At 50.3% G+C, this 23555-nt stretch overlaps 7 protein-coding genes across 11 annotated transcripts; 6 read left to right on the top strand and 1 right to left on the bottom strand.

The window, feature by feature from the left end:
- Window positions 1-993: 993 nt before the first annotated feature.
- On the top strand, window positions 994-2447 carry AAFC00_002379 (uncharacterized protein; the record flags this gene model as incomplete). Of its 3 annotated transcripts, none has more annotated exons than XM_069341684.1 (5): window positions 994-1226; window positions 1290-1636; window positions 1683-1987; window positions 2041-2206; window positions 2254-2447. In XM_069341684.1, 5 exons carry the CDS (start codon window positions 994-996, stop codon window positions 2445-2447), a joined length of 1245 nt encoding a protein of 414 aa, XP_069201783.1. The 3 variants fall into 3 exon arrangements, with proteins under 3 accessions (XP_069201783.1, XP_069201781.1, XP_069201782.1); XM_069341683.1 differs by having other exon boundaries at window positions 1060-1226; XM_069348011.1 differs by lacking the exon at window positions 994-1226 and having other exon boundaries at window positions 1441-1636.
- Window positions 2448-9030: 6583 nt separating this feature from the next.
- On the top strand, window positions 9031-9739 carry AAFC00_002378 (uncharacterized protein; the record flags this gene model as incomplete). Of its 2 annotated transcripts, none has more annotated exons than XM_069348009.1 (2): window positions 9031-9510; window positions 9569-9739. In XM_069348009.1, 2 exons carry the CDS (start codon window positions 9031-9033, stop codon window positions 9737-9739), a joined length of 651 nt encoding a protein of 216 aa, XP_069201779.1. The 2 variants fall into 2 exon arrangements, with proteins under 2 accessions (XP_069201779.1, XP_069201780.1); XM_069348010.1 differs by having other exon boundaries at window positions 9091-9510.
- Window positions 9740-10160: 421 nt separating this feature from the next.
- On the bottom strand, window positions 10161-11478 carry AAFC00_002377 (uncharacterized protein; the record flags this gene model as incomplete). The annotated part of the gene is made up of 3 exons (XM_069341682.1): window positions 10161-10879; window positions 10940-11259; window positions 11327-11478. 3 exons carry the CDS (start codon window positions 11476-11478, stop codon window positions 10161-10163), a joined length of 1191 nt encoding a protein of 396 aa, XP_069201778.1.
- Window positions 11479-12365: 887 nt separating this feature from the next.
- AAFC00_002376 (uncharacterized protein) lies at window positions 12366-13471 on the top strand (the record flags this gene model as incomplete). Its single annotated transcript, XM_069341681.1, has 4 exons — window positions 12366-12577; window positions 12638-12871; window positions 12927-13001; window positions 13057-13471. 4 exons carry the CDS (start codon window positions 12366-12368, stop codon window positions 13469-13471), a joined length of 936 nt encoding a protein of 311 aa, XP_069201777.1.
- A 401-nt stretch (window positions 13472-13872) lies between these two features.
- On the top strand, window positions 13873-15504 carry AAFC00_002375 (uncharacterized protein; the record flags this gene model as incomplete). 2 transcript variants are annotated; one of them, XM_069341680.1, is made up of 1 exon in its annotated part: window positions 13873-15504. In XM_069341680.1, the coding sequence occupies one exon, from the start codon at window positions 13873-13875 to the stop codon at window positions 15502-15504; it is 1632 nt and encodes a 543-aa protein (XP_069201776.1). The 2 variants fall into 2 exon arrangements, with proteins under 2 accessions (XP_069201776.1, XP_069201775.1); XM_069347728.1 differs by having other exon boundaries at window positions 15025-15504.
- A 1645-nt stretch (window positions 15505-17149) lies between these two features.
- On the top strand, window positions 17150-19069 carry AAFC00_002374 (uncharacterized protein; the record flags this gene model as incomplete). Its single annotated transcript, XM_069341679.1, has 5 exons — window positions 17150-17663; window positions 17728-17945; window positions 18000-18474; window positions 18533-18774; window positions 18836-19069. The coding sequence occupies 5 exons, from the start codon at window positions 17150-17152 to the stop codon at window positions 19067-19069; spliced, it is 1683 nt and encodes a 560-aa protein (XP_069201774.1).
- Window positions 19070-22140: 3071 nt separating this feature from the next.
- Window positions 22141-23444, top strand: AAFC00_002373 (uncharacterized protein; the record flags this gene model as incomplete). The annotated part of the gene is made up of 3 exons (XM_069341678.1): window positions 22141-22383; window positions 22443-23301; window positions 23368-23444. 3 exons carry the CDS (start codon window positions 22141-22143, stop codon window positions 23442-23444), a joined length of 1179 nt encoding a protein of 392 aa, XP_069201773.1.
- Window positions 23445-23555: the final 111 nt, after the last annotated feature.

The following is a 23555-nucleotide window of genomic DNA, read 5'->3' as shown; positions in this document are numbered from 1 at the left end:
CCCTGCAGGAGTACTTATGTCTTGATCCGGGATAATCGCCATGAGGCCAGGCGCATCCCTGGTTGTGGCGGCCATTTCCCAGATATTGAAATTGCAAGATGGTTTGACTTGACGATGAACTCGACGCAGCCATGCAGCTCCATGCCCTTGAAGGTCATGAAGTTTTGTGGTTTGCCAGGCTTGTGCGATTCATTGAGCGCGACACCTGTCACTGCATTTTTGACACTTGCATCGATGCTCTTCCACTCGGAGCTCCGGGAAAAGCTGAGAGGGAGCTTGCTGCTCCATTGTAGAAGCATGTCCATAGTCGGTGTGGGTCGCATTTGACATCAGCAAAGACTAATCACTGACAGTATTTACAGAGTGTGACGGAGGACAAAATGTGAATCAGCTAGCGAGATAAGTATACATAGCGACCAGAAGTCACATGCTTTCTGTGAGAACGAAGGATGAAACTCTGTACGTGATCATTGTCTTTGGAAGCGGGAAGAATGTCTTCTTAGAAAGAAACAATCTTCTCGGATGTCCTAGGACAAAGAGATAGAAGCTAAGCAAGTACAAAGGCACGTTAGGTCTTATCTTTGACGAAGCTGTCAACCTAAGCAAGTACAAAGTCCGTTTATACAGCTGTTCACGGCCGCCTTTCGATAGAGATGGTGAGCAGGCTCAATACCTAGCAATATCCTGCACACATGAATTAGTACTTTTCGCCGAGATAACATCAGCTAAACGAGTAAGATCGTAGATAATAGACAGCACATGGTTGATACGGATTCTAAACCCCCTCGGGGTTTTAGAATCCGTCAACTGACAATGCCTCAGCATGTTCGAACCGTGAATGGTCTAAACTTAATCGCGCGCTTCGCTCGCGGACCGAACGGGTCGTTAGTGCCCGGTGCGCACCTACCATTTTTGGTGGCTTGGCTTTCATGTACTGTACATCCCTAGCTCGATTGTGTCTGCCGGTCTCTACAGTTCATTCACACGTCAGAGATGTTGTCGAGGAGAATGACAATTTCTTCCTCGCGTCGTGCACTCTCGCACTTGCACTCGTCTACTATGGCCGACCCTGGTCTAATCGAAGAAGAAACGCTTCCGCATTATCATCCGCATCACTTTCTGTCAGTAAGACTTGGTCAAGTGTTTGGTGAGAGATACGAAGTGTTGGCGAAGCTGGGCTTCGGTAGCGAATCGACTGTATGGCTTGCGAAGGATCTACGACGACGGTAACGACAGCAGCGTGTCACTAAATCGAACACTCATACCTTGACATTCTGACACAGTTGTAGCTGGATTTGGTCGAAAGATCGCTTTGTGACTCTCAAAATTCTTACAAACCAAGTTTTGCACGATCCTCTTGCGGCCAATGAACTCAAGATATCCCAGTCCTTAATACAAGGAAAGACAGTACATGATGGCTTGCGCTATCTCAGGACGGTCATGGACTCATTCAGTATTGAAGGTCTGCACGGAAACCATCTTTGTCTTGTCTACGAGCCTATGCGCGAGTCGCTATCAACGCTTCAGCGGCGCCTACCAGAAGGAGTTATACCCGTATATTTTCTGAAGCCGTTACTCAAATTTGTTCTCTCTGGTCTCGATTTTTTACATAGTGAATGTGATATCATCCACACAGGTAGGCCTCAATGACCTGAATTGGCCGATCGAGCTTATACATATAGATCTCAAACCCGATAACATCCTCCTCGACATCGAGGATCCTAGCATACTGACCGACCTTGTCGCTGAAGAGGAAAAGAATCCCACTCCGGTGAAGGAGCGCGATGGATCGTTGATTTATGCACATCGCAACTTCGGTCATCTCAAGAAACCCCCTGGGAAGCCCAAGATCGGTGATTTTGGACTTGCCGTTCAGTCCGCACGACCACACTACCATGCCATCCAGCCGGCTCTGTTCCACGCGCCCGAAGTCATACTGGAAGCGGGTTGGTCGTATAGTGCTGATATTTGGAATCTTGGGGTGATGGTATGCTCATGTCAACACACTCTCTAGATTGCCAGCTGATCGCCAAGTAATAGATCTGGGATTTGATGGAAGGAAAAACTCTGTTTCATGCCACTGAGCTGTCGTCTGGTCAATATTCGAAAGATATGCATTTGCATGAAATGTTATCTCTTCTCGGGCCTCCCCCGAAGGGGCTGTTGCTACGTGGTAAGGAAAGTGGCGCATTTTTCACGACCGAAGGTGAGTGCTTCGAACCTGTATGATCAGTGGGAATTAATCAAAGCAAGGAACTTTACTTCGTGGCTACGACATAGCCGATCCGACAGCTATGCGCAAGGCTGGTTTTGACAGCAAGATTAACACTCTCGCTGGAGAAGAAAAGGCGATGTTCTTGACGTTCATTCGCAGAATGCTGACGTGGTTACCGGAAGACCGGTCAACTGCTAAGGAATTACTTACCGATCCGTGGCTGAAGACATAGAGCCGTACCTCAAAGTATAGCTAATGAGTGGAAATTGGCAAAACAATAGGCGAATCCAGAAGGCCTACCTTCATGTCTATTTATGTCGGTCTGCTCGTGCTTCGCTATATCGATGGCTAGCGACGACAAGCATGTATTCAGACCCTCCAATATTCGAAACAAGCGTTTTGCTTACGCCACACAGTCTATTGTAATGTCAGCATATGTGAATGGTGCTTGCTAAGCGCGGAGTATTGAGGGGAACAGTACTCAATAACTTAGTACTGGCTGAGAGTTAGATCTCTGTCGCGATGATCTGCATCATATGGGGTCGGCCTTGATATGGAATGCAACCAAAGTAGACAGAACCGGCTTGGTTCATCATTTGTATCTGCTACGTAGCTATGGTGAAATTTCCACCTACCTATCCTTGTAAGGTGTGGTTCATTTTCCACCCCAGCAAAGAGCACTTATGATTATCAACAAACTGTACCAGCTACTCCTATTTCTCCCGATCAATAGATACAGGTACACTCCGTCCGCATCGTTACATACATTGATACGGACTTAGAGCTCCTTCGATATGATACGTTGAGGCAACGTAGCGGTTGCCGTTCCATTCCTCAACTATGGTTCAGGATATTATCGTCAAGCGCCTTGATCAATTACTGCTTTGCAGGGAAACCGGTTGGATATTTTGAGCCATGTAGCTGCTCCAGATATGATATCTAGCTTTTTGAAGAGTCTGTGATGCTGAGGATTATACATAAGCTGGATATTTCTAGAATATAGATGAATGTTTTTCTTGTGAATCTTATAGTAAGATGAGATAATATATCGCAATTTTGACTTGATATCTTCATGTAAATACATCTAGAAGATTGATAGATATATCTAGATCAGAGCTATGGTAAAATAAGATATTAGGCTTGGGACCTTTATTGGATGCCATGTTAGTGAATTAGGAATTGGTCTAGATGCTGTTGAGTAAGAATAATAATCTCTTATAGAGATAGGGACTTTTTGGTTCTAATATCGCCGATATCGAGGCAGATTTGTCGCAATACATGCTATTAGTGCTCATTCCAGTGATACCTGATGTAAGAACATGAGTTCAAGAGACGAGTCGTAGCGGATCAATTGGCTGAGCAATTCCCCGAAGCTGCTATCTGTCGTTCTAAATGCCCAAATCATGCACTACGGGTACAAGTCCCAATGACATGGAGAGGATGCAACCAGATAGAACGCGTTGCGAGATGCACTTCACTTCTCGTTCGCGCTGTAACGAGAACAAAGGCAAGCTGCCCTGGCACGACCCTCCAAGTCGTCTTTGAACTTACCTGCTGTTAACTAGGGATAACACTTTCGCCCGCTGGGAATCATAGCCCACTGCTTTGGTGGAACTGTGAATTTCAAAGTCTATCTTGCTATCGTTATCGGTGTACTCAGCCGTTGACTAATGATCACAGGCAATGCTTGAGGCATTCCATGATGAGCAGGCCTGGAAAGGCGTTTCTTGGTCAACCATTAGCATCCTGTTCCTTGAGACGCCGATACAAGGAGCCAAAGGGATGAGCCGAAGTGAGACACTGCAGGCTGCCGAAGAAGAGGTGAACACTGAAGCCTCGAAAATTCTAGATCCTAGAATTGGATTTTTCCAAGATCCAATTGATGGGCTTGGAAGGATCCGTTCGAGGTTACTCAAAGCTAATAGCGCCTGCCTCTACGAACTACAAGTAAGCAATGTCGGAGCAATCGTAGGCAGACAACAAAAGAAGTTAATGCGAACGATACTGGTGGCTTACAATGCGATATTGATGAAGACTTAGCAATCTGTCATCAGTGAAAGGTATGGCTGTCTAGACGTCTCAGATGCGATAGAGAAGTACTCTCTGCATGGAAAGAAATCAACTTGATATGAGCAAATTTGGGCAAGCCGGATGAAGATAATCTCGCAACTATCAAAGACATCATCACAGTAATGATTGATAGGTCACCTCTATTGCTCCTTGCCCGGACTACATGTATATATAATCCCTCACGACCTACGTCCTAGAAGCTACAGGTTGGATTAGCTGAGAAGTTTAAATATACCAAGGTGGGCACGATATACCCTCCACTTTCAAAGGAGTACCAAAGGTCGCTTCTTTTATTCTCCGCACAATGGAGTTGTCAAAGGTTGAGAAGTACTTACTTCCAGAAGCTGACCACCCGACCGAGCAGAGGGTAATTGTACTCCATGGTATGGGTAACATTGGTAAGACACAACTTGTTATTGGCTATGCCCGGAAACACCACAGTATTTTCAGTGCATTAGTGTGGCTAGATGGATCATCCGAGGGTCAACTAAAGCGATCTTTTGTGGAAGCGGGATAATGAAGACCGAGGGACAAGCTTTCGGCTGAAGTCCCGGAGATCATTCAATTGTCGAAAGGGAATATTTATCTCGTGAAATAAGGCGTTCTATCCTAGCAGTCTCTGTCATCCAACAATTAGTGGCTAATGATTGTGGACAGTGTCGATCATGAATTCCGAAACCGGGACAAAGATCCTCAGGCATTCGACATAGGGCCCTTCTTTCCTGGAGCATGTCATGGAGCAATAATCATCACCAGCAGGCTCATGACTCTTGTCCGCAGTCTCGAAAGATCTTTGGACGTCGACAGTGTTGACATTCAATAAGCCAGAATAACACTTGAGTCGAACGCTGGATGGCTCGTGCAGGGTCGGTCGTCGAGTACATTGCTGTTGCCATTAATGACACGTTTGGAGACTTATGATATTTAGACTCGCATTTGTTTTTTCTGAATGAAGGTTCGCCACTCGCGTTCCAGATTCTGTTTGCCCTTGTCCTTCAGCTCTGTGAGCATTCTCCGCAACTCTGCAGTCTTGTCTTACGGTGTAGTAGAATCTTCACGACAGCGTCAATGTTTCGTCTCGTGTCACGGGCAAGTGTACCTAAGCACAACTCCAAATTATCGCTCGTAAACATTTGCAACAACAAGCTTGACCCACGCCTCCGTTATAATTATCATCGAAGGATCCTTTTCCGCTCTTATGTACATTCCAATATGGAAAGAAATCCAACTTTTGGTATTTTTTGTTAGGCTCTTCATCCGAACACGGCTGATCCTTAGACGGCAATAATTCCGACTTGTATGCCTACACAAGCGGACGGTGGCTGCGCAACGACAAACAGCAGTGCGATGCTCGCAGAGTAGAATTTGATTTTGATGTGCTATGTCGCCGAGTACTTGATCTCTGTGATGGCGCCACTTCCATTGTCTCCGTAGAGAAGAAAGAGGGAGGCTTTAACAAAGTCTTATTTCTTACAACGGATTCCGGCCAGCGGATAGTCGCTAGATTGCCCACAAGTGCGTCAGGGCCTAAGAGGCTGACTACAAACTCTGAAGTTGCTACTATACGATACTGTAAGCTACATTTGTCACCGTCGCATCGAACTTATGCTCACGTTGTCCAGTGCAGGCTCGAACGAAGCTATCAATGCCAAACGTCCTAGATTGGAGCGATGATCCCCAAAACCCCGTCGGTCACGAGTTTATCATCATGGAACAATGCCGGGGCGTTCAGCTAAGCGAGGTTTGGGCCAGCCTTTCGTCGTCTGCACAGATTCGCTGCATCGAGTCCTTGGCTTATTGCTTACAACAAATGGCTGCCCTATTCTCTGCATATGGCAGTCTCTATCTCTCCGGCACATCTGCGATCTCATGCCTCCAAATACATCAGCTCGATGAGGATTTCGTTGTTGGTCCCCACTGTGGAATCAAATACTGGGACTGTGACGTAGACGATACTAGGTATTATCATCTTCGCCAGCCAAATAGAGGACCATATGAGAACCATGATCACTGTACCATATTCATCGCTAATGGTTCGCAGGGCTTGATTTGGGAGCCTTTTCTCAAGGTCTAATTGATACTGGTCTAACGAGGATTCCTCCAAACGACATTGATGATAACAATGTCGCCCTATTCCAAGGACATGTTGAAGATCACATCAAAATAGTGGCTGCCAGTAGGGCGCTGCTTCGGAGGCTCATTAATGACGATAGGGTGAAGAAAACGGGAACGCCAACCTTGATCCACCCTGATTACCATCTCAGAAACATATTCGTGGACGAGCAGGATACATCCAGAATCACTGCAGTTATTGATTGGCAATCAACTAGTATTGAGCCTGCGTTCATGTACGCGGATATGATGCCAGACTTTGCCGTGCCAGACACTCAGTCACCGACTACTGAACTTTCGCAGGGGCAAGCGGAGATGACAAACTCCGAAATTTCTGCCGCCGCCTTCGACGCTTGCATCAAGGGTTTAGTTCCGCGGTTGGAGTCTGCGCGAGACCTCGACGAAGACTTGATTCGGTTGTTTAGTTATTGTCACCGGACATGGAAAGACGGCATAGCTGCATTGCAGGAAGAACTCGTCGCGCTTTCACGCCGCTGGAACGAATTGAATTTAGATGGACAATGCCCGTACGACCCGCCGACTGGTCCAGCGCTAGAACAACACCAAGAGCAGCACAATCTGTTCATCACCTCGCTGAAGCTGAAGAAAGATTTGATTGATATTCTTAAAACTGACAGTGTGGGATGGGTGCCGAATGAAGCATTTGAAGCGACCAAAAAAGAAGAGGCGGCAATCTTCGCACAGCTATCGAACACTGTGGCGCAGGAACCGGATGCCGACATGACGATAGAAGATCTCAGGCGAATGTGGCCGTTTGATAAACCTCTGTACTAGAGATGACCTGAATAGGAGGGAGCACTTGTAACATTGCTCAGGAATACTGACTGGTCAGTGTCTGTAGCGTCTCGCAACTTTGCCAATCTGCCAGCTTGGTGTTTGTTCCTGGGCTTATCGTGCCCAGGGTCAGGACGCAGGGGCAGTGTGAAGCGATCGACAATATCATCTCTGTATAGCGACTAGCATTGGGAGTGTCCACCAGGTGTACTGAATGACCGCCTACTTGCGCCTAAGCTTTCATTGTGTGATATGATATCGCTAGATAGCAATGACCTGATCTCGTCTTGGCCCCCTCCCATTCTATGACTTTTGCGGTGATGCCAATGGAGTGTTGTTGCGAACAGCGGTACGAGTCCGACTCGGCTTAGCCAGTCTGGCTGGCATCGTTGCGGAGATATATCTGGCAATAAAACGACCCTCAAGTGGTCTTGCCTCATGCACTTTCGCAGCAGCAATGTATATGGCTCATTCTATTCGATCAGATATCGTGACTGATTCGCGCAGAGACTTTTAGCATCAAGCCAACCAATTGCAACATTCTAGTGTCTACTCGAGTCTGCACTTCTGGGAGCAACGCAGCTGCGGGGCCGCAAGCCAAAACCTGCAACTCGCCTGCATCCAGAATCGTTCTCGTGTCTTACTATCTGATGCGGCTTCCTTGACGTATAAGAGCAGGTGATGCTCTCTTACGTGACCATTATTCTCCCTTGTTCCGTCTGAGCATTTTGCTGCATGGACAGGGCCTTCTGTCATTGACCTCAGCACTCGACCTAGCTCTAGAATCTATAAATCCGCCACTCGAACGGACCATGAAACCAATCAATATTCTTTATCCAGCTCAGCTTCTTGAGCGAGCCAATGTCAGTGGTGTGTTTACTCAGCAAGCCAGTATCCATCCTTTCGATAGACCTGTGCTTGTTTGGTCCGAGAGGATGCTGAAGCGTCGTCAGTCACAACCGCAACTCATGAGGCTCGAAACAGCGCGTACAGACTGGATAGCAAGATTAGAAACAGACCAGACGTTGCGAAAGATCCAAATATTGTTAGTGGAGGAGATGTGTCGCCAACGTACACCAATTAACATTGACATGCGATCCAGTCTGTTTCTCACCTTACCTTCATAATGTAGACACACACCCTTCAAACCACTGCTCGTGCAGTCTTGTTATGTCCGCCGTTCCATCCAAGTGTTCGGCTGCAATAGTTGAGGTCGCCGTCCTTTCGCTTCGCCATAAATTCTCTTCGATGGTATGGTAATAGTCGACAAAGTCCTATCAAGCTACTAAACGCCAGATTGATGGTATGATACATCTCCTTCATCGGGAGAAGACGAGATATAACGGACTCTTCTATGCTGAAATGGAAGACTCGAAAATATTCCAGCTTCAAGAGTCATGACAGAAGTAACATGAGGAACGGATCTTGCTCCCAGCCATATGTGCGATAGCCTTTGCGAAGTTGATGTTCCAAGGTATCTCCCAAGTAATGCAAAAGAGTCGTTCGTGAGTCTATACTCAGATCCACAATTAGCTTATTCTGCAACGAGGGGTTGGATGGACCTGGGTAGGGATAATCAAAGGTTCTTCTCGGCTTGCATCGCTGCTTTTCTTTTCCCACTTATAGGGTAGGAACGAATCGCAGCCAACCACTATCCAATCCTACTTATCTCCTTAATACCTGCTGCAAACGAAGGTCCATTCGACTGTATCATTTGCACAACAAAGAACATACCAGACTGTTCACCCACAGTAGTAGATCTCATTACTCCGGCTGCCACTCCAGGTCACACGATCTTCGTTCTTGTACAGAATGGGTTGAACATTGAGAAGCCAGTCATGGAAGCGTTTCCTCAAAACATTGTTTTATCCGGAGTCTCAATGATCGGCTCCGTAGAAATGCCCCACGGCGTTATCACTCACAATGATCCAGACGAGCTTTTAGTTGGAGCGTTTCATAATCCAGCATTGTCGAAAGAAGACGAAGATGCTGCGGCAAGACACTTCATCGACCTCTATAAGGCTGGCGGTAAGACGGAGTGCAACTTCGTCCCGGACGTACCTTTCAGCAGGTGGCGCAAGCTGATTTACAACGCTTGTCTCAACTCGACATGTGCCATCACCGGTCTCGACACTGAAAGATTGCGTATCGCTAAGACTCCTATTGAGAATTTGGTGAAGCCCGCTATGGAAGAGATCAGATTGGCTGCAAACGCATCTGGTGTCCAACTTCCCGACGACGTTGCGGCGAAGATGTTGAGCATCCTCGAACCTATCGAGATCTATTTTTGCCCAAGCATGTTGGTGGACGTTCAAAAAGTACCTCGAAGTCTACCTCTCGATCATCTCCTGTCATATTTGCTAACACGTCTCTTAGGGTAATCTCACCGAGTTCGAAAACATTGTAGGGGAGCCTCTACGCGAAGGCACAAAGAATGGTGTGGACATGCCCACGTTGAGGACGATGTATGGACTGCTCCAAGCTATGCAATGGAAAACGATGGAGAGGAAGGGTCTTGTCAATGTCCCTCCATGCAATGTTCCATAATAAAAATGTTACACTGCATCGCATCTCGTCTTCCCGCGCTAAGTTGTCAAATTTGAAGTCGCAACAGCAGTCTTCGAGGCATCAATTTGTCTGAGGTAGGTCTCAAACGTTATGCAAATACGTCGTGTCCCTCTTCTTATCTGACCCTAAAAGTAAAGACGGATCGTGAGTATGCCATGTATCGTCCCGGGTCATCACCAAGGCAGCCGCATTTGTGCTAAGGTGAGACATGGGATTCAATTGGGCTATCTATATCGTGCTGGCCTTAATGCTCCTGTCGCGGTGAATGTGCACAGGCTGTACTTGTTCACACTATCGGATGGAAATGCCGCCTTGGAAGGCAGTGTACCAGACAAAGGGAATTGTTTGGGACAAAAGGCTTTGGACAAGAAGTGAAATGAGAACATTATATACATCGAACTCATAAGCGTGAGAGACCGAAAGTGTCTCTTCGTGCGACGGCAAGACTCGCTTTTGTTATTTGCGACAGATCTGTAACGCCAGCGAGCGCCATAGTGCGATAGAACTCGCGCTCTAGGATATTGCAAACGACTTGAACACCCTCCTTGCCCTTGTACGACAATCCCCACAGGACGGGACGACCTATCAATACAAACTCTGCGCCGAGTGCAACAGCCTTGAAGATGTCGCTACCACGGTGGATTCCTCCATCGAAGATCACGGGAATGCGCCCTGCGATGGCTTCGGCAACTTCAGGCAAGGCTTCTATCGTCGAAGGTGCGCAATCGAGCTGTCTTCCGCCGTGGTTGGACACTACGACTGCGTCCGCACCATGTTCAACAGCCAACCTGCCGTCTTCGGCGGTCATGACACCCTTCAAGATGATCTTCAAATTCGTCACCTTTCGAAGCCAGGGTAAGGTCGTCTCCCACGTAAGCGACGAACTATGCATTGTGGGACCTGCCACAGCTGCGATCGACTGAGCATCTTTCAGGGTGCGAGCATCCATGAATAACCGGTTCATCGTCGGCTTACGCTCCTTGAGTGCTGGTGTCGAGGCCGACTCGAAATTTGCCAGCCGAAGATGCGAGGGCAGCACCAATGGTGTTCTACGCTCGTTGATTCGATTTCCCAGGACGGGAGTGTCCACCGTCACAACCAACGCTTTGTATCCGGCCGCTGTGGTATTCTGATCAGAAACTGTCATCATTTACGTCAAAAGTAGGATTGACGTCTCACTTTCCGCCCTTTTGATCAATGGTAGACTTCTCTCCAGATCCTGGGTGAGATAGATCTGAAACCACCAGTCTGGTGAATCGGGCCGGGCATCGTTCTCCCGGGAGACATCCTCCAGCGATGTCGTCGACTGCGAGGACAGCGTCATATTCAACCCCAACTCGTTTGCTGCGGCTGCAACATCGCTCTCGCCGTTTTCCCCCACGAGTCTCTGCATCGCACTCGGTGCAAATCCAAGAGGCATGGGGTATTTCACACCAAACAATGATGTGCTTGTATCTACCGAACTGACGTCGACCATGACGCGCGGACGTACAAGCAATCTGCACCAAAAGCCATCAGATTGGTATAGAAGAACAAATAAAGGAAGATCGATCAATGTCTGAGTACCTATCAAATTCGCGGACGTTGCGCCTCAGCGCCTGTTGCTCATCAGATCCACAAGCATAGTAATCGTACACATTGCTCGGTAGTTTCCGTTGCGCTATGGATGCGACTTCGCTGATGGTGATAGGATCTTCTTTCGCTGTGGTTCGCGACATGATGAGAAGTCACTTTCTGAGTATATCGGATGTGTCAAGGTCGAAAGACGGGGGGTATGGTAAGGCCTTCGACGCGCAATGGCCAGGGCAAGGAACCTTGTTGCTACTAGACTCGAGGCAGGTCAAGTCACAGCACGTTATGGATCTGAACAATACCTAATCGTGCTCCCTTGAACTTCTGTATACTGAGAAAGACATGATACTCTACTGCTGTCATGAAGATGACTTTCTGGATTGGCTTGACGCCCGGATCCGGAAGGCGCCAAGAGATGTAGATAAGGACTTTCGCCTCTTTCCGTAAGCATAATTAATTGTTGCAAAGTCAAGGCAAGCACGCCGTATGGCGGACTCGCAGAGCTTTGGGGGTCTTGCCGAATGCTCGGTACATCGAGTCGAGTATGCGTGACGTTGACAGGTACCTACCTTACCTACCTCAAGGTATCTTAGTGTAATAGTGTCAAAAAATCAAGAGGCCGTGTGGTTGATGACCCACCCGATGCTCGGATACCGAATCCGAGATGCATATCCTGCCTTGGCACATGATGGAGGGAAACCCTGTGCTCATTGATGGCATCGCCTGCCCTTTATGGCTAGGACGACATCTATTTAGAACAAGCTTTGTCGGCAAACGTAGGGACAATCGCGTCGCCTACTTTTGCGATACGCAAGCAATGAGACCACAAAGACAACCTGGTGACCGAACGATCCACCACGGTTCACAAGTCACAATGGCGCCATCGCTCGTCGGTGGAGCTCGGCTTAGTGCCGATACCGGGCCGGACTATCTGTTATAATGTTTTGATGCCACCCTGGGATGGCGGTGTAGGATAGAAGAAAGCAATTGAACACCCACAAGAATTGATACCAGTGAATATCCTGCCAGCACCATGACTTTTAACCGAATCGCCATCTATGGACACCGAGGGTGGGCCAGTTCGGTCATCACCAAGGCGCTGATTGCTTCCGGGGCTCCCATCAAAGTGCTTTACCGATCGAGCTCTGACATCAGCGATCTTCCGTCCAACGTAGAAAAGGTGGAAGTGGACGTGGAAGACCAGGCGACCTTGATTTCAGCGTTGCAAGACATCGACATTGTCATGTGAGTGGGATTATTGGGCATCTATGATTGTATGTGCAGCAGATACTTATGGATGAAAAGTTCTCTGGTCGGTCACGAGGGCGTGGATCGTCAACAGCATCTTGTGACAGCAATCTCCAAGACCAACGTCAAGCTGTTCGTGCCGTCGGATCTAGCAGCACGTTATGATGAGCAGGGGTTGCGAGTGCCCGTGAACAAGAAGAAAGACGATGTGGAAAAGGCAGCGAAGGCTGCTGGCATCCCGGTGACGATTGTCCTGGTGGGAAATTTCGCCGAGTTCAGCCTCAACACAGTGCAAGTACTTTGGTCGAATCATTACGGGGCAAGTGGCTGACTTTTACTGCAACAGAGCAATGGGTGTGGATAGGGCCAGCAACAGGCTCCTGTTCTACGGCAACGCGGCCAACGAGAAGCTCAATCTTTGGTATGTTTGTTTTTGCAAGACACAAAGAGGTGGATGCTGACTGAGGTATCAAAAGCACGAGGGAGTACGTCGGGGCAGCATACGCATCAATCTTTGCATCGAGACCAATCGACGAGATCAAGGGACGCATCATCGGACTGTGGGAACTAAAAGCAACAGGAAAAGAAATCGCGGCTGTACTGGCAAAGGACAAAGGCAGCGCACCCCAGGAGGTGCACTTCCCCATCGAGGTCGTCAACGAAAAGGTCGAGACGTGCCTGGCGAACGGGGTGCCGTTTGCACTGGCTCACTACTGCAGGAAGATCTGGGGCACGGGACAGCAGGCACGGATGGTGGGCGACGACATCTGGGAGGTGCCAGGATACAAGAAGGTGAGTCTGGAGGAGTTGATTGTTGGCGGGAAGCTGCAGTCGTATCGTGTGATGCCGCCGATCGTGTACACGACGTTGGTTGCTGCATTCGACGAGTAGAGATAGTTCAGTAGATAGAATGACATGGTCGCCTGACTTTTTCTTCTCCTGGTCGTCATGCGGATGGGATGGGTGTTGATGGGTGTACCTATGGTGCAGGTGACTCGGCAACGAGATAAGAGTGGAGACAAGATAAGAAGCTCCTTCCCCATATTGTCTACAGTACGGCATACGGAGTACGGAGGACAAGACGTTCCTTCCTCGGCTTAGCGTCAGGTACTGCACCTTCTGTTCCTGTTTCCTTGGAGTCACTCGCGCATTCTCTTCTCCATCCTCATCCTCATCCTCATCCTCATCCTCATCCTCATCCTCATCCTCATCCTCATCCTCATCCTCGACCATCTCAACCTCTTCCTGTGCTTCCTTCTCTGCAGTCTCGAGGAGAAGATCAAACGAACTTCATGTCTCCTCTTCTGCGTCTATCCCCGTCCGTCGCCGCCGCGTTACTGGCGGCCACTTGCGTGTCGGGAGTGCCCACCGCTGCTTCCTCGGGCCAACAAGTCCCTCTGAGCGACGAGTCTATCGCCCTGTTGTCTTCTTCTTCTTCCTTGAACAGCCTCAGCAACAGCAAGAGCAGCGTCGGACACAAAAATGGATACAAGAGCGGTGTGACAAGCGGTGGCTACGACGTGGTGACCTCTGCCGAGCTCCAGAGTGACATCACCGGCCCCAACCTGCTGAAGAGAGCGGAACAATTGTCTGAGATTGCAGAGCTGGGAGTGGGCGAGTACAATCATCCTACCCGAGTCATCGGCAGCAAAGGTCATCTGGGCACGATTGACTACATCTACTCTACCATTGCGGCACTGGGCGACTACTACAACGTCACCAACCAGACCTTCGACGCCGTCACGGGGAATGTCTTCGAGTCCCGCCTGGTCATTGCCCACTCTGTGCCCGAATCCGCTTCGCCCATGGGTCTGACGCCGCCCACGCCCAACAAAGAGCCCGTCTATGGCCCGCTGGTCCTCGTCGCCAACAGCGGCTGTGACGACAGCGACTATCCCGCCAACATGACGGGCACGATCGCCTTTATCCAACGCGGAAGCTGTCCCTTTGGCGACAAGTCGGGCGGGGCAGGAAGAGCTGGCGCTGTGGCGGCGATTGTGTACAACAACGAAAAGGGAAGTCTGCAGGGAACGCTGGGCGAGCCGTCGCCGGATCATGTGCCGACCTTTGGCCTCTCCTCCGAGGACGCCGTTCCCTTTCTCGAGCAGCTGAAGAATGGCACAAAGGTCGACTCGATCGCCTACATTGACGGCATCCTCGACGAGATCAAGACGGTCAACATCGTCGCTCAGACGGCCGGAGGCGACCCCGACAACTGCGTCATGCTGGGCGGCCACAGCGACAGCGTCGCCGAGGGGCCTGGAATCAACGACGACGGCTCGGGATCTCTGTCGCTGCTCGAGGTGGCGACGCAGCTCAGCAAGTACAGGGTCAACAACTGCGTGCGCTTCGCCTGGTGGGCGGGCGAAGAGGAGGGGCTGCTCGGATCAAACTACTACGCCAACAGCTTGTCGGCCGAGGAGAACGTCAAGATCCGTCTGTTCATGGACTACGACATGATGGCCTCGCCCAACTACGCCTACCAGATCTACAACGCCACCAACGCCGAGAACCCGGCGGGATCGGAAGAGCTGCGCGTGCTGTACGAGGACTTTTACACGTCGCACGGGCTGAACTACACGTACATTCCCTTCGACGGGCGCAGCGACTACGTGGGCTTCATCGAGAACAGCATCCCGGGCGGCGGCATCGCCACGGGAGCCGAGGGCGTCAAGACGGACGCCGAGGCGGCCATGTTCGGAGGAGATGCGGGCCGGTGGTTCGATCCTTGTTACCATCAGCTCTGCGACACGGTGGACAATCTGAACATGACGGCGTGGGAGGTCAACACCAAGCTCATCGCGCACTCGGTGGCTACGTACGCCGTGTCTTTTGACGGCTTCCCGAAGCGCACTTTGGACACTTTGACGACAACAAAGAAGATGGGCCCGCGCAAGTACCGTGGACATGACCTTGCCGTGTGAAGAGCAGAGATGTAATGGATGATGGATAGGTTAGCATTTGTGTCTCGTCCATAGAGAGCGTCAATCGATGGATTAGCATTTCACACCAGAACTCTGATGATGAAGCTCTTCTTGGTCGACTCTGATGATTGTTGTTGACGAAGAATTGATGATGGCAAGAATTGTTCTCTCTTTCTGGCTGCAGGATAAAGAAAGCCTGAAACCCTGCTATCAGCCCTGACTTCGGCCTGTCACTCCCGACCCATGTGTCTTCCTAAGGTACCTACCTAAGGTACCTAAGGTAAGGCATCCATCTGTATCTGACGGGTTACCTTGCCTTGAAGGTTCTTTCTCAGGTTGTCTTACAATCACCACATGCACGCTGATCCAAGACAAAGACAGAGTCACTACTGCAAGGCACGTACAATTACAGTGCACACTAGAAATACTTGTACCTTAAGGTACCCTTGCCCAACACTGAAATGGTGAGGTACCTAAGGTATTTTACTCAGACAGATTGATCCGAGGTTCTGCCAGCCCTACAGGAACTCGCCTTTCCCCCACCCAATCCATCTGAGGCTACCATCCATGCACTCATCTCTACCCCATTCTAATGCCGACTCCACGTTTCGTCTTCATTTCTCGTGGGCCGATCATGTGCCGGATACAATATGAATCATCCCATGTTGCGTGTCCCTAAAACGCATACACAAAACACACATCTCTCTACGATATATATATGACTGCCCTACCTGTATGACCACCCGATGCGCGATAACTCTCTGACCTACCCCCCCTCTTTCTCTCTTTCGTGCGTCAATCATTCCCCAACGTTTCCTTTTTCCTTCTTTCCTTCTTGATAGGCCTACTTCACCACACTCTCTCTGTACACGGTACCTGGACTTTTTTTTTATCTCATGTGCCTTTGACACAAAAACGCCTCTATCTCCAGAAGACGCGTCCAGATCCAGCGCTTCTGAGCCATCGTACGTCCGTACTGTGCAGCAGTACTGTACACCACCGAGGCCAAAAAGCCTATTCTCTTCCAACGAGCCTGCAAAGAACGTCTCGAACATGATAGACGAAACCTTAGCCACCCCAAATACCTAGACCACCCCAGAAACGTGCCGCTATCTCGTCACTTTTTGCCTTGCTTATCATCCTTGCTCCCTTATCTGCTGCTGCCTCTTTATCCGTTCGTCCCCTATCTGCGATGCCCAAAGATGGGGGCGTTTCTTGAGACCCTGAACGAGAACGTCATTGGCTCCTCGGCCTTCGACTGCTTCGCTTCGACATCCTCTTCTGGCCTTCTGTCTTGTTGGACCAATCATCGTCGCTGCATCTCGGCCATACTTGACTCGTTTGGCTGTGTCTCTGGTACCTTTTTGCTGTCATACCAAACCTTCTCACCACCTTTGCCCCAGTGGAAACTCCAAGCCTTGCCCTGATTATCACTCTATCTCTATCTGCAACCCCGACCCTATCAGAGAACCACACTTGGCCGATGCTTGAATCCTGAGCCCAGAACTATGTCCTGACCTTTATTGCTTCAATCATTGGTAAAAGTGGTTATATAGTCTCGAGACCTGTATCTATCCAGCACATCCTTTTTTTTTCCAATCATTCCCATTTGCATACCACATATTCCACGCATAGCAAATAAGCCATGTCAGTCGACGTGGCCGCTTCCACCAACATGGAGTCTCAAGACAAGAAAACCCCATACTCGAACGAGAAGACATCTCCGAGTCTCGACATTCAGGAAGGCCATAGCAGTGATATCGTCGACTTCAAGGAAGAACCCGAAAAAGAACTCCCTCGTACTTTCAGTCCCCGCCAGATTCAAGTCATCAATGTCGGTGGTACTCTCGGATCCGGTCTATTCATCGTCACCGGCAAGGCTCTGGCCAGTGGTGGCCCGGGATCTGTCATTGTCGGCTACGCTCTCGTCTGCTCTGCCGTCTTCGCCGTCCTTCAGGTCGTTGGTGAAATGACCATTGCATTTCCCACTTCTGGCAACTTCATCGACTATGCCGACAGATTCGTCGACCCTGCCCTGGCTTTCGCCGCTGGTTTCGCTGAATGGCTCGGCTGGACCGCCGTCATTGGCTCCGAAGCTGTCATGTTCAACACCGTCGTCAATTACTGGGCGGATGGCGCCGTGCCTACTGCAGCTCTCTGTAAGTGCCGACTTCCTCTCTGGTGGCCTCTTTGACATTCCTGCTGACTTTGACCGCCTCGCAGACACCATCTTTCTGGTCTTTCTCGCTGTGCTCATGTTTCTACCGAACCAGTGGTTCGCCTGGTTCGAGTACATCACCTCCATCCTCAAGATCATCGGTCTCCTCGTCATCATCTTCTTCTGCTTCGCCGTCATCCTCGGCGCTGGAGCCAATGGACAAGGGCACAGGTATACCGGCGAAACCTGGCGCGAGCTTCCAGTCTTCAAGAATGGCTTCTCTGTGAGTCTTGTCTGTCAATTCAACTCCTTACCGGCACTGTTCTGACATCAATAGGGCTTCTCTTCTTGTATGCTGTACGCCATCTGGGCCATCGGAGACAACGTCATGCCAGGTCTGACCATTGGTGAGGGCAAGACCCCGCGCTTTTCCATGGGCCGCGCCGTCAAGATCGTCCCTTTCCGTGTCTCCGTTGTCTACCTCATCCCGTGCACCCTCGTCTCCTTCATCGTCCGCTCCGATGACGACCGCCTCTTCGGTGGCAAGGGTGCTGCTGCTTCTCCATTCGTCATTGCCGCCAATATGGCAGGCGTCGGTGGCCTGGGCGACTTTCTTAACGTCATCATCATGCTCGGTCTGACCGCCATCGCTGCCGAGTCCATCTACATCTCCAGCAGAATCGCCAGAGCCATGTCGCACCAGCGCATCGTCCCTAGATACATGGCCAAGGTCAACTCCTGGGGTCAGCCAATGTTCGCCATCGGTCTTACCGTCGTCGTTGGTGTTATTTTGACTTATATCAATTTGAGCGGTATGTACCACCTTCGAACTTATTCTTTTTCCCGCAGACTTACTGACGTCTTTTGCAGCTACCGGTGTCACCGTCTTCACCTGGCTGGTCAGCATCACTTCCGCCGCCTACTTCATGGTCTGGATGATCATCGTCATCTCGTCGGTGAGATTCCGTGCCGCCCTCAAGGCTCAGAACGATCCCCTCTTCGAGGAACTCTATGCATGGAGAATGACCGGCTGGCCCTTCACTCCCATCTACCTCATGGCCATGTGTATTCTGCTCTTGATCGCATGCATCTACTCTGGCCTGTACTCGGTGGTAAGTTGATCTGCCCATCTTCTCAAAAATGCAAGACCCACATGCTGACTCTTCTTTTCAGGGATCCACCAGTATTTCCGTCTACGCCTTCTTCGAGTACATGATCGGTGTCCTGCTCATCCTCGCCTCATACATTGGCTACAAGCTGGTCTGTCGCACCAAGCTCCGAGACCTCAAAACCGTCGATCTGCAGACCGGCCGACGTGTCATCTCGGAAGGGGAGTTGACCTTGTTGCGCACTTACTACGCCACGCCTCCCTGGAGACGTGCACTCTCGTATTTCCAGATCTGGTAATTACCTTACAGACGGTTGCGGTCTTACGAATTTCTTGATTGTATGAGCCTTATTTTACTATTGTTGTTCTCGATCTGGGGGTTGTATGGATTATTCTGGTCAACTGAATCATTGCCTCGGTTGGCGGATTATGGTCAGGAAATAGAACAGATAGATATGATATTAGATGACCTTTCTTCTTTCTTCCATGCCGTGGAACACTGCCAGTGTCGGTGGTTATGCGGGCCGCTTTGCCGATGACAGGTCGATCGCTATCCGAAACTCGTTTCCTTAGCCAACGGCGTATGACAGACTGTGTGAAGAAACAGCTGCTAGGAAACATACGTTCGTTTGGATGACAGGTTCGAACACGTTCCTTGAACATTGCCGTCCTGGTCCCGTTGACAATGCAATGCATACATCATTGCCCATCAAGGCAACCCCATCTTTTGTCTCCGCCTGAGACACACTTTCCGTCCTGCCGGAGCCGCTTAACCTGTCTGTCAAAGTGTCTTGCAACATAAGGTGTTCACCTGCTCGGAATCCTGCGAGGCCGACGACTACAGTTCGTGAGCAGCGGTCTTGTCCGGTAAGGAATGCGGCTCGGGTCGGGCCTGCCCGATTCTGCGTCGTTGTGACACAGCGCCGCGTCGTCTTTTCTGCAGCGACGAGGTGGAGTACCGTAGAGCAAGCCATGTTCTTTTGCGACGCATTGTGCACTGCGAACTGCGTCTCTCGCTTTAGCCCGTGTTCAAGCGAAGACACTTTAGCGGGGCTCAAGCGAAGAGAGTAGAGCAATGTCGACGACCGCCGTCCGTGTTCCACAAACCATTGAAAGTGGCCGGGTCTGGATCATTGTTCACCCACTATCGGTTCATCTAAAACATGACGACGTATAGCACACATCGCGATGCTCTGCATATTGCAAGGTACCAGCACGTCAATCTAGTCGCTTCGGTTCGCGAAGGGACCCCAACAACGAAGACACCTACCTCACTTGTCTTGGGCTCCGCATGGGCATCACGAGTTGACACGCACGAGCGACAGATAACGCTGAGCGATGGGAGGGGTGCTGGGTCTGGGTCTAGCCTGGTGTGGTCCAGCTCCAGAGACGACAGCTGCAGCATCCATCTATCTGCAATGCAGGCAGCGACCGTAACTTTTCCATCGAAGATCGTCAGCGGTCTCTCGCGCATCAGTGATAGATTGAAGCAATAATACCTTGATCTCATGCCGGATTGGCAATGCAGGCAAGATGAGGTGCAATTTAATTGCTCGTCCAATCGCACGACAGATCGACCTTCTCGAATGTTATTCTTCCCTTTCCTTCCATCATGAGACATGCAACCATGTCACAGCACACTGTGCTACCTGATGTCAGTATCCGAGACAAAACCTTGGAAATTGAACTGCTGCTTGCTATCTTTCTGTCCGTCATGGAGGGTAGTCAGCCGCCGTTGTGGCAGCCCCACGCGCTGATCGCAATCGAGCCTCGGTGCACCTGGGAACGTCCACTCAAGGTACAGCAGATAAAGGACAAAGCGAGTCGTAACGTATGACCTCGCTCGCTTTTACCCCACGTACAGTCCCCAACCAGTACCTAGAAACGCGGGTTATGCGGACAAAGGCATACTAGAGTTTCATGTTTTGGACCGCAATCTGCTGCTCGACTATCTCGCGGACAAGAAAAAGGGTGGCGATATAGTGCCGGGTGACTATATGATGCATTGATATTGCGTGATCTCGACCAGATACAATGCCATGTTTGGTCCTTGTCCTTATCGGCGAGGAGCTTGTACAACGAGTCGGTGAACAGGGACAAAGGCAAAGCTTGATTTGGACGAAGCAACGCCGAGGTCCAACTGTCGTCGATGATTAAGCTTAACTAGACCAAGCGGGATACGAGTAACAATCAGGCAATAATATATCAGAGAGTGTCATATCTATAGCATGTTTCTTCGTCAAAGTTAGCGATGCTGGAAGTTGGGAGTTAGAGAAGGGATATATCCAACTGCCTCAATAGGAAAGGTCCACAACACGGTCCCTTACATGTCCCTGGCGCTTGTGCATACAAAGTCAAAGAAAAAGAGGATACAGTACTTGTATTTCAGAAGGACCGTTCCGCCCCCGTGCGCCAGCTACTGTAGGTGCCTCTGATACCAAGAACTAGCGCGAGCTTGCTTCGAGTTAGCATGCGAGAATACGAGAATCTATTCGTCCAGAGAGAAAGACAGCCCCGGCTCCGAACACTTGATTGAACTGGGCAAAGAGCTGGTATAAACTCTGGTAAATGCTTGCTTGCTTGCGCCTGAACCTAGGACCTGAGAGCCTGAATGCAACACCGAAAGCCACCCGTCCACCGTCTGCCCCAAACGTCGCCGTTGTCAGCCGAGAGAATATGTCCGTGAGTTGCTGTCGTTAGCATGTATGAGACCAATGACAGTCTGTACTCTGTATGCCGACTCAGATGTCGTCCCCTTGGACTAGTGAATGAACGGACGTGCAACCGTCCGGTCGGGAAGGTTAGGGGATAACACTATCGTGAGTGTGACCTATCATTGCGTGTTTCTCTTTGTCGTTGCTGCTGCTGATGCAATCTGGGGAAGGGGCCGCTTCTGTCGCAATGTGATCAGAGGAAAGAAAGTCAGTTACTGTTGCAGTTGTCTTTGCCACTATACAGGCACGAAACGAAGCTGTCCAGAGTCTATTCCCCATGCCGAACCATGCAAACGCTCGTGCCACGTACATGTTCTAGATCAAAAGAGGCAGCTAGATCTACCATTCGCTGCAGCAGGTCATCTCGACCTCTATTACACGATGAAGATCATTGCACTAGATTAACTGACTCGACCAGCGCTCACCTATCAGCGGGCCTCAAGATTCGATATCTTCGTTACTAGACGATGTGACTATGGCTTCACGCGGAGAAGTGACCATATTCCAAGAACAACAGATGCGAAGAGGAAGGTGTGGTACATCCTCTCTGTATGCCTACATGGTATAAGAACCTCCATCTCTCCCCCGGTGTTTCCTGGATCATCACACACTTTCATTCCATCTCTCTCTTCAATCGCCACACAGGACCTTTCAAGATGCCTCAGTATCTTCCCCTCATCGCTGCTCTGGCAGCAGTCGCCACCGCATCACCAGTGGATGTCAAGGGAAAGGTTTCCTTCACCGTTCCTCAAATCGCCACAGGAAACAAGACTCTCGCTGCACCCCCGATTGCTCTGTCCCAGGCCATCAACAAGTACAAGGGAACTGTTCCCACTGTGGTTCAGAAGGCTGCCACTGCTGCGCTTCAGAGTGGAACCGTCGCAGCTGTGCCCGAACAGGTAAGAATCGTGCTCGGCGGAAGACCTATCGGAAGAAGCCTATATTGATAGTGAATCAGTACGACTCTGAGTATCTCTGCCCTGTCACCATTGGCGGTACCACCCTCAACCTTGACTTCGACACTGGCAGTTCTGATCTCTGGGTCTTCTCATCTCTCCTCCCTACTTCGCAGCAGAGAGGGCATGCCGTCTACGGTGCTACCGGCGCCCGCGAGTCTGGCGAGACCTGGAAGATCAGCTATGGCGATGGCTCCGGTGCTAGCGGTGTCGTCTACGCCGACACTGTAGTCGTAGGTAAGGTCACTGCTACTTCTCAGGCAGTCGAGGCCGCCACATCCATCTCGAGTGCTTTCGTCTCGGATACCGACAGCGATGGCCTCCTCGGCTTGGCCTTCTCTTCCATCAACACCGTCACTCCTCAGCAGCAGACGACCTTCTTCGACACCGTCAAGAGCTCGCTCGCCAGGAAGCTCTTTACCGTCGACCTCAAGAAGGGTGCTGCCGGCTCGTACGACTTCGGTTACATTGACAGCTCAAAGTACAGCGGCAGCATCACCTATGTGCCTGTCAACACTGCCAACGGCTTCTGGCAGTTCACCACCACCGGTTACGCTGTCGGAAGCGGATCCACTGTTTCCACCTCTTACTCTGCCATTGCCGACACTGGCACCACTCTTCTCCTCCTTCCCGACTCCATTGTCAGCGCCTACTACGCCAAGGTCTCTGGAGCAAAATACGACAACAACCAGGGCGGCTATGTCTTCTCCTGCTCCGCCACTCTTCCCAGCTTCACCGCCGTCATCGGAGGCCAGAAGTTCGTCATCCCTGGTTCCTACATGAATTACGCACCCGTCTCGTCGACCCAGTGCTACGGTGGACTCCAGTCCAACTCCGGCATCGGCTTCTCCATCTTCGGAGGTATGTATCAGATCGAATGTATGATTGTTGATGTCGAGTCGCACTACTGACAACTTCCGTCCTCAGATATCTTCCTCAAGAGTCAATTCGTTGTCTTCTCCCAGGAGAGCTCATCTCCCCAGATCGGCTTTGCCGCCCAGTAAATTACGACGCGGCCCGAGAGGGGCCCGAGAGGGGCCCGAGAGGGGAGTGTGCAGCTGTTTGTGCAGCACGATCTATGCTTCTAATGCGGATAATACGTGCAGAGCATGATA

The sequence above is a fragment of the Neodothiora populina genome (assembly GCF_041146345.1).
Source record: "Neodothiora populina strain CPC 39397 chromosome Unknown canker_contig_14, whole genome shotgun sequence".
Taxonomy (NCBI): Eukaryota; Fungi; Ascomycota; class Dothideomycetes; order Dothideales; family Dothioraceae; genus Neodothiora; species Neodothiora populina.
Note: the sequence above shows the minus strand (reverse complement) of the source record. Positions and strands in the feature narration are given on the sequence as shown.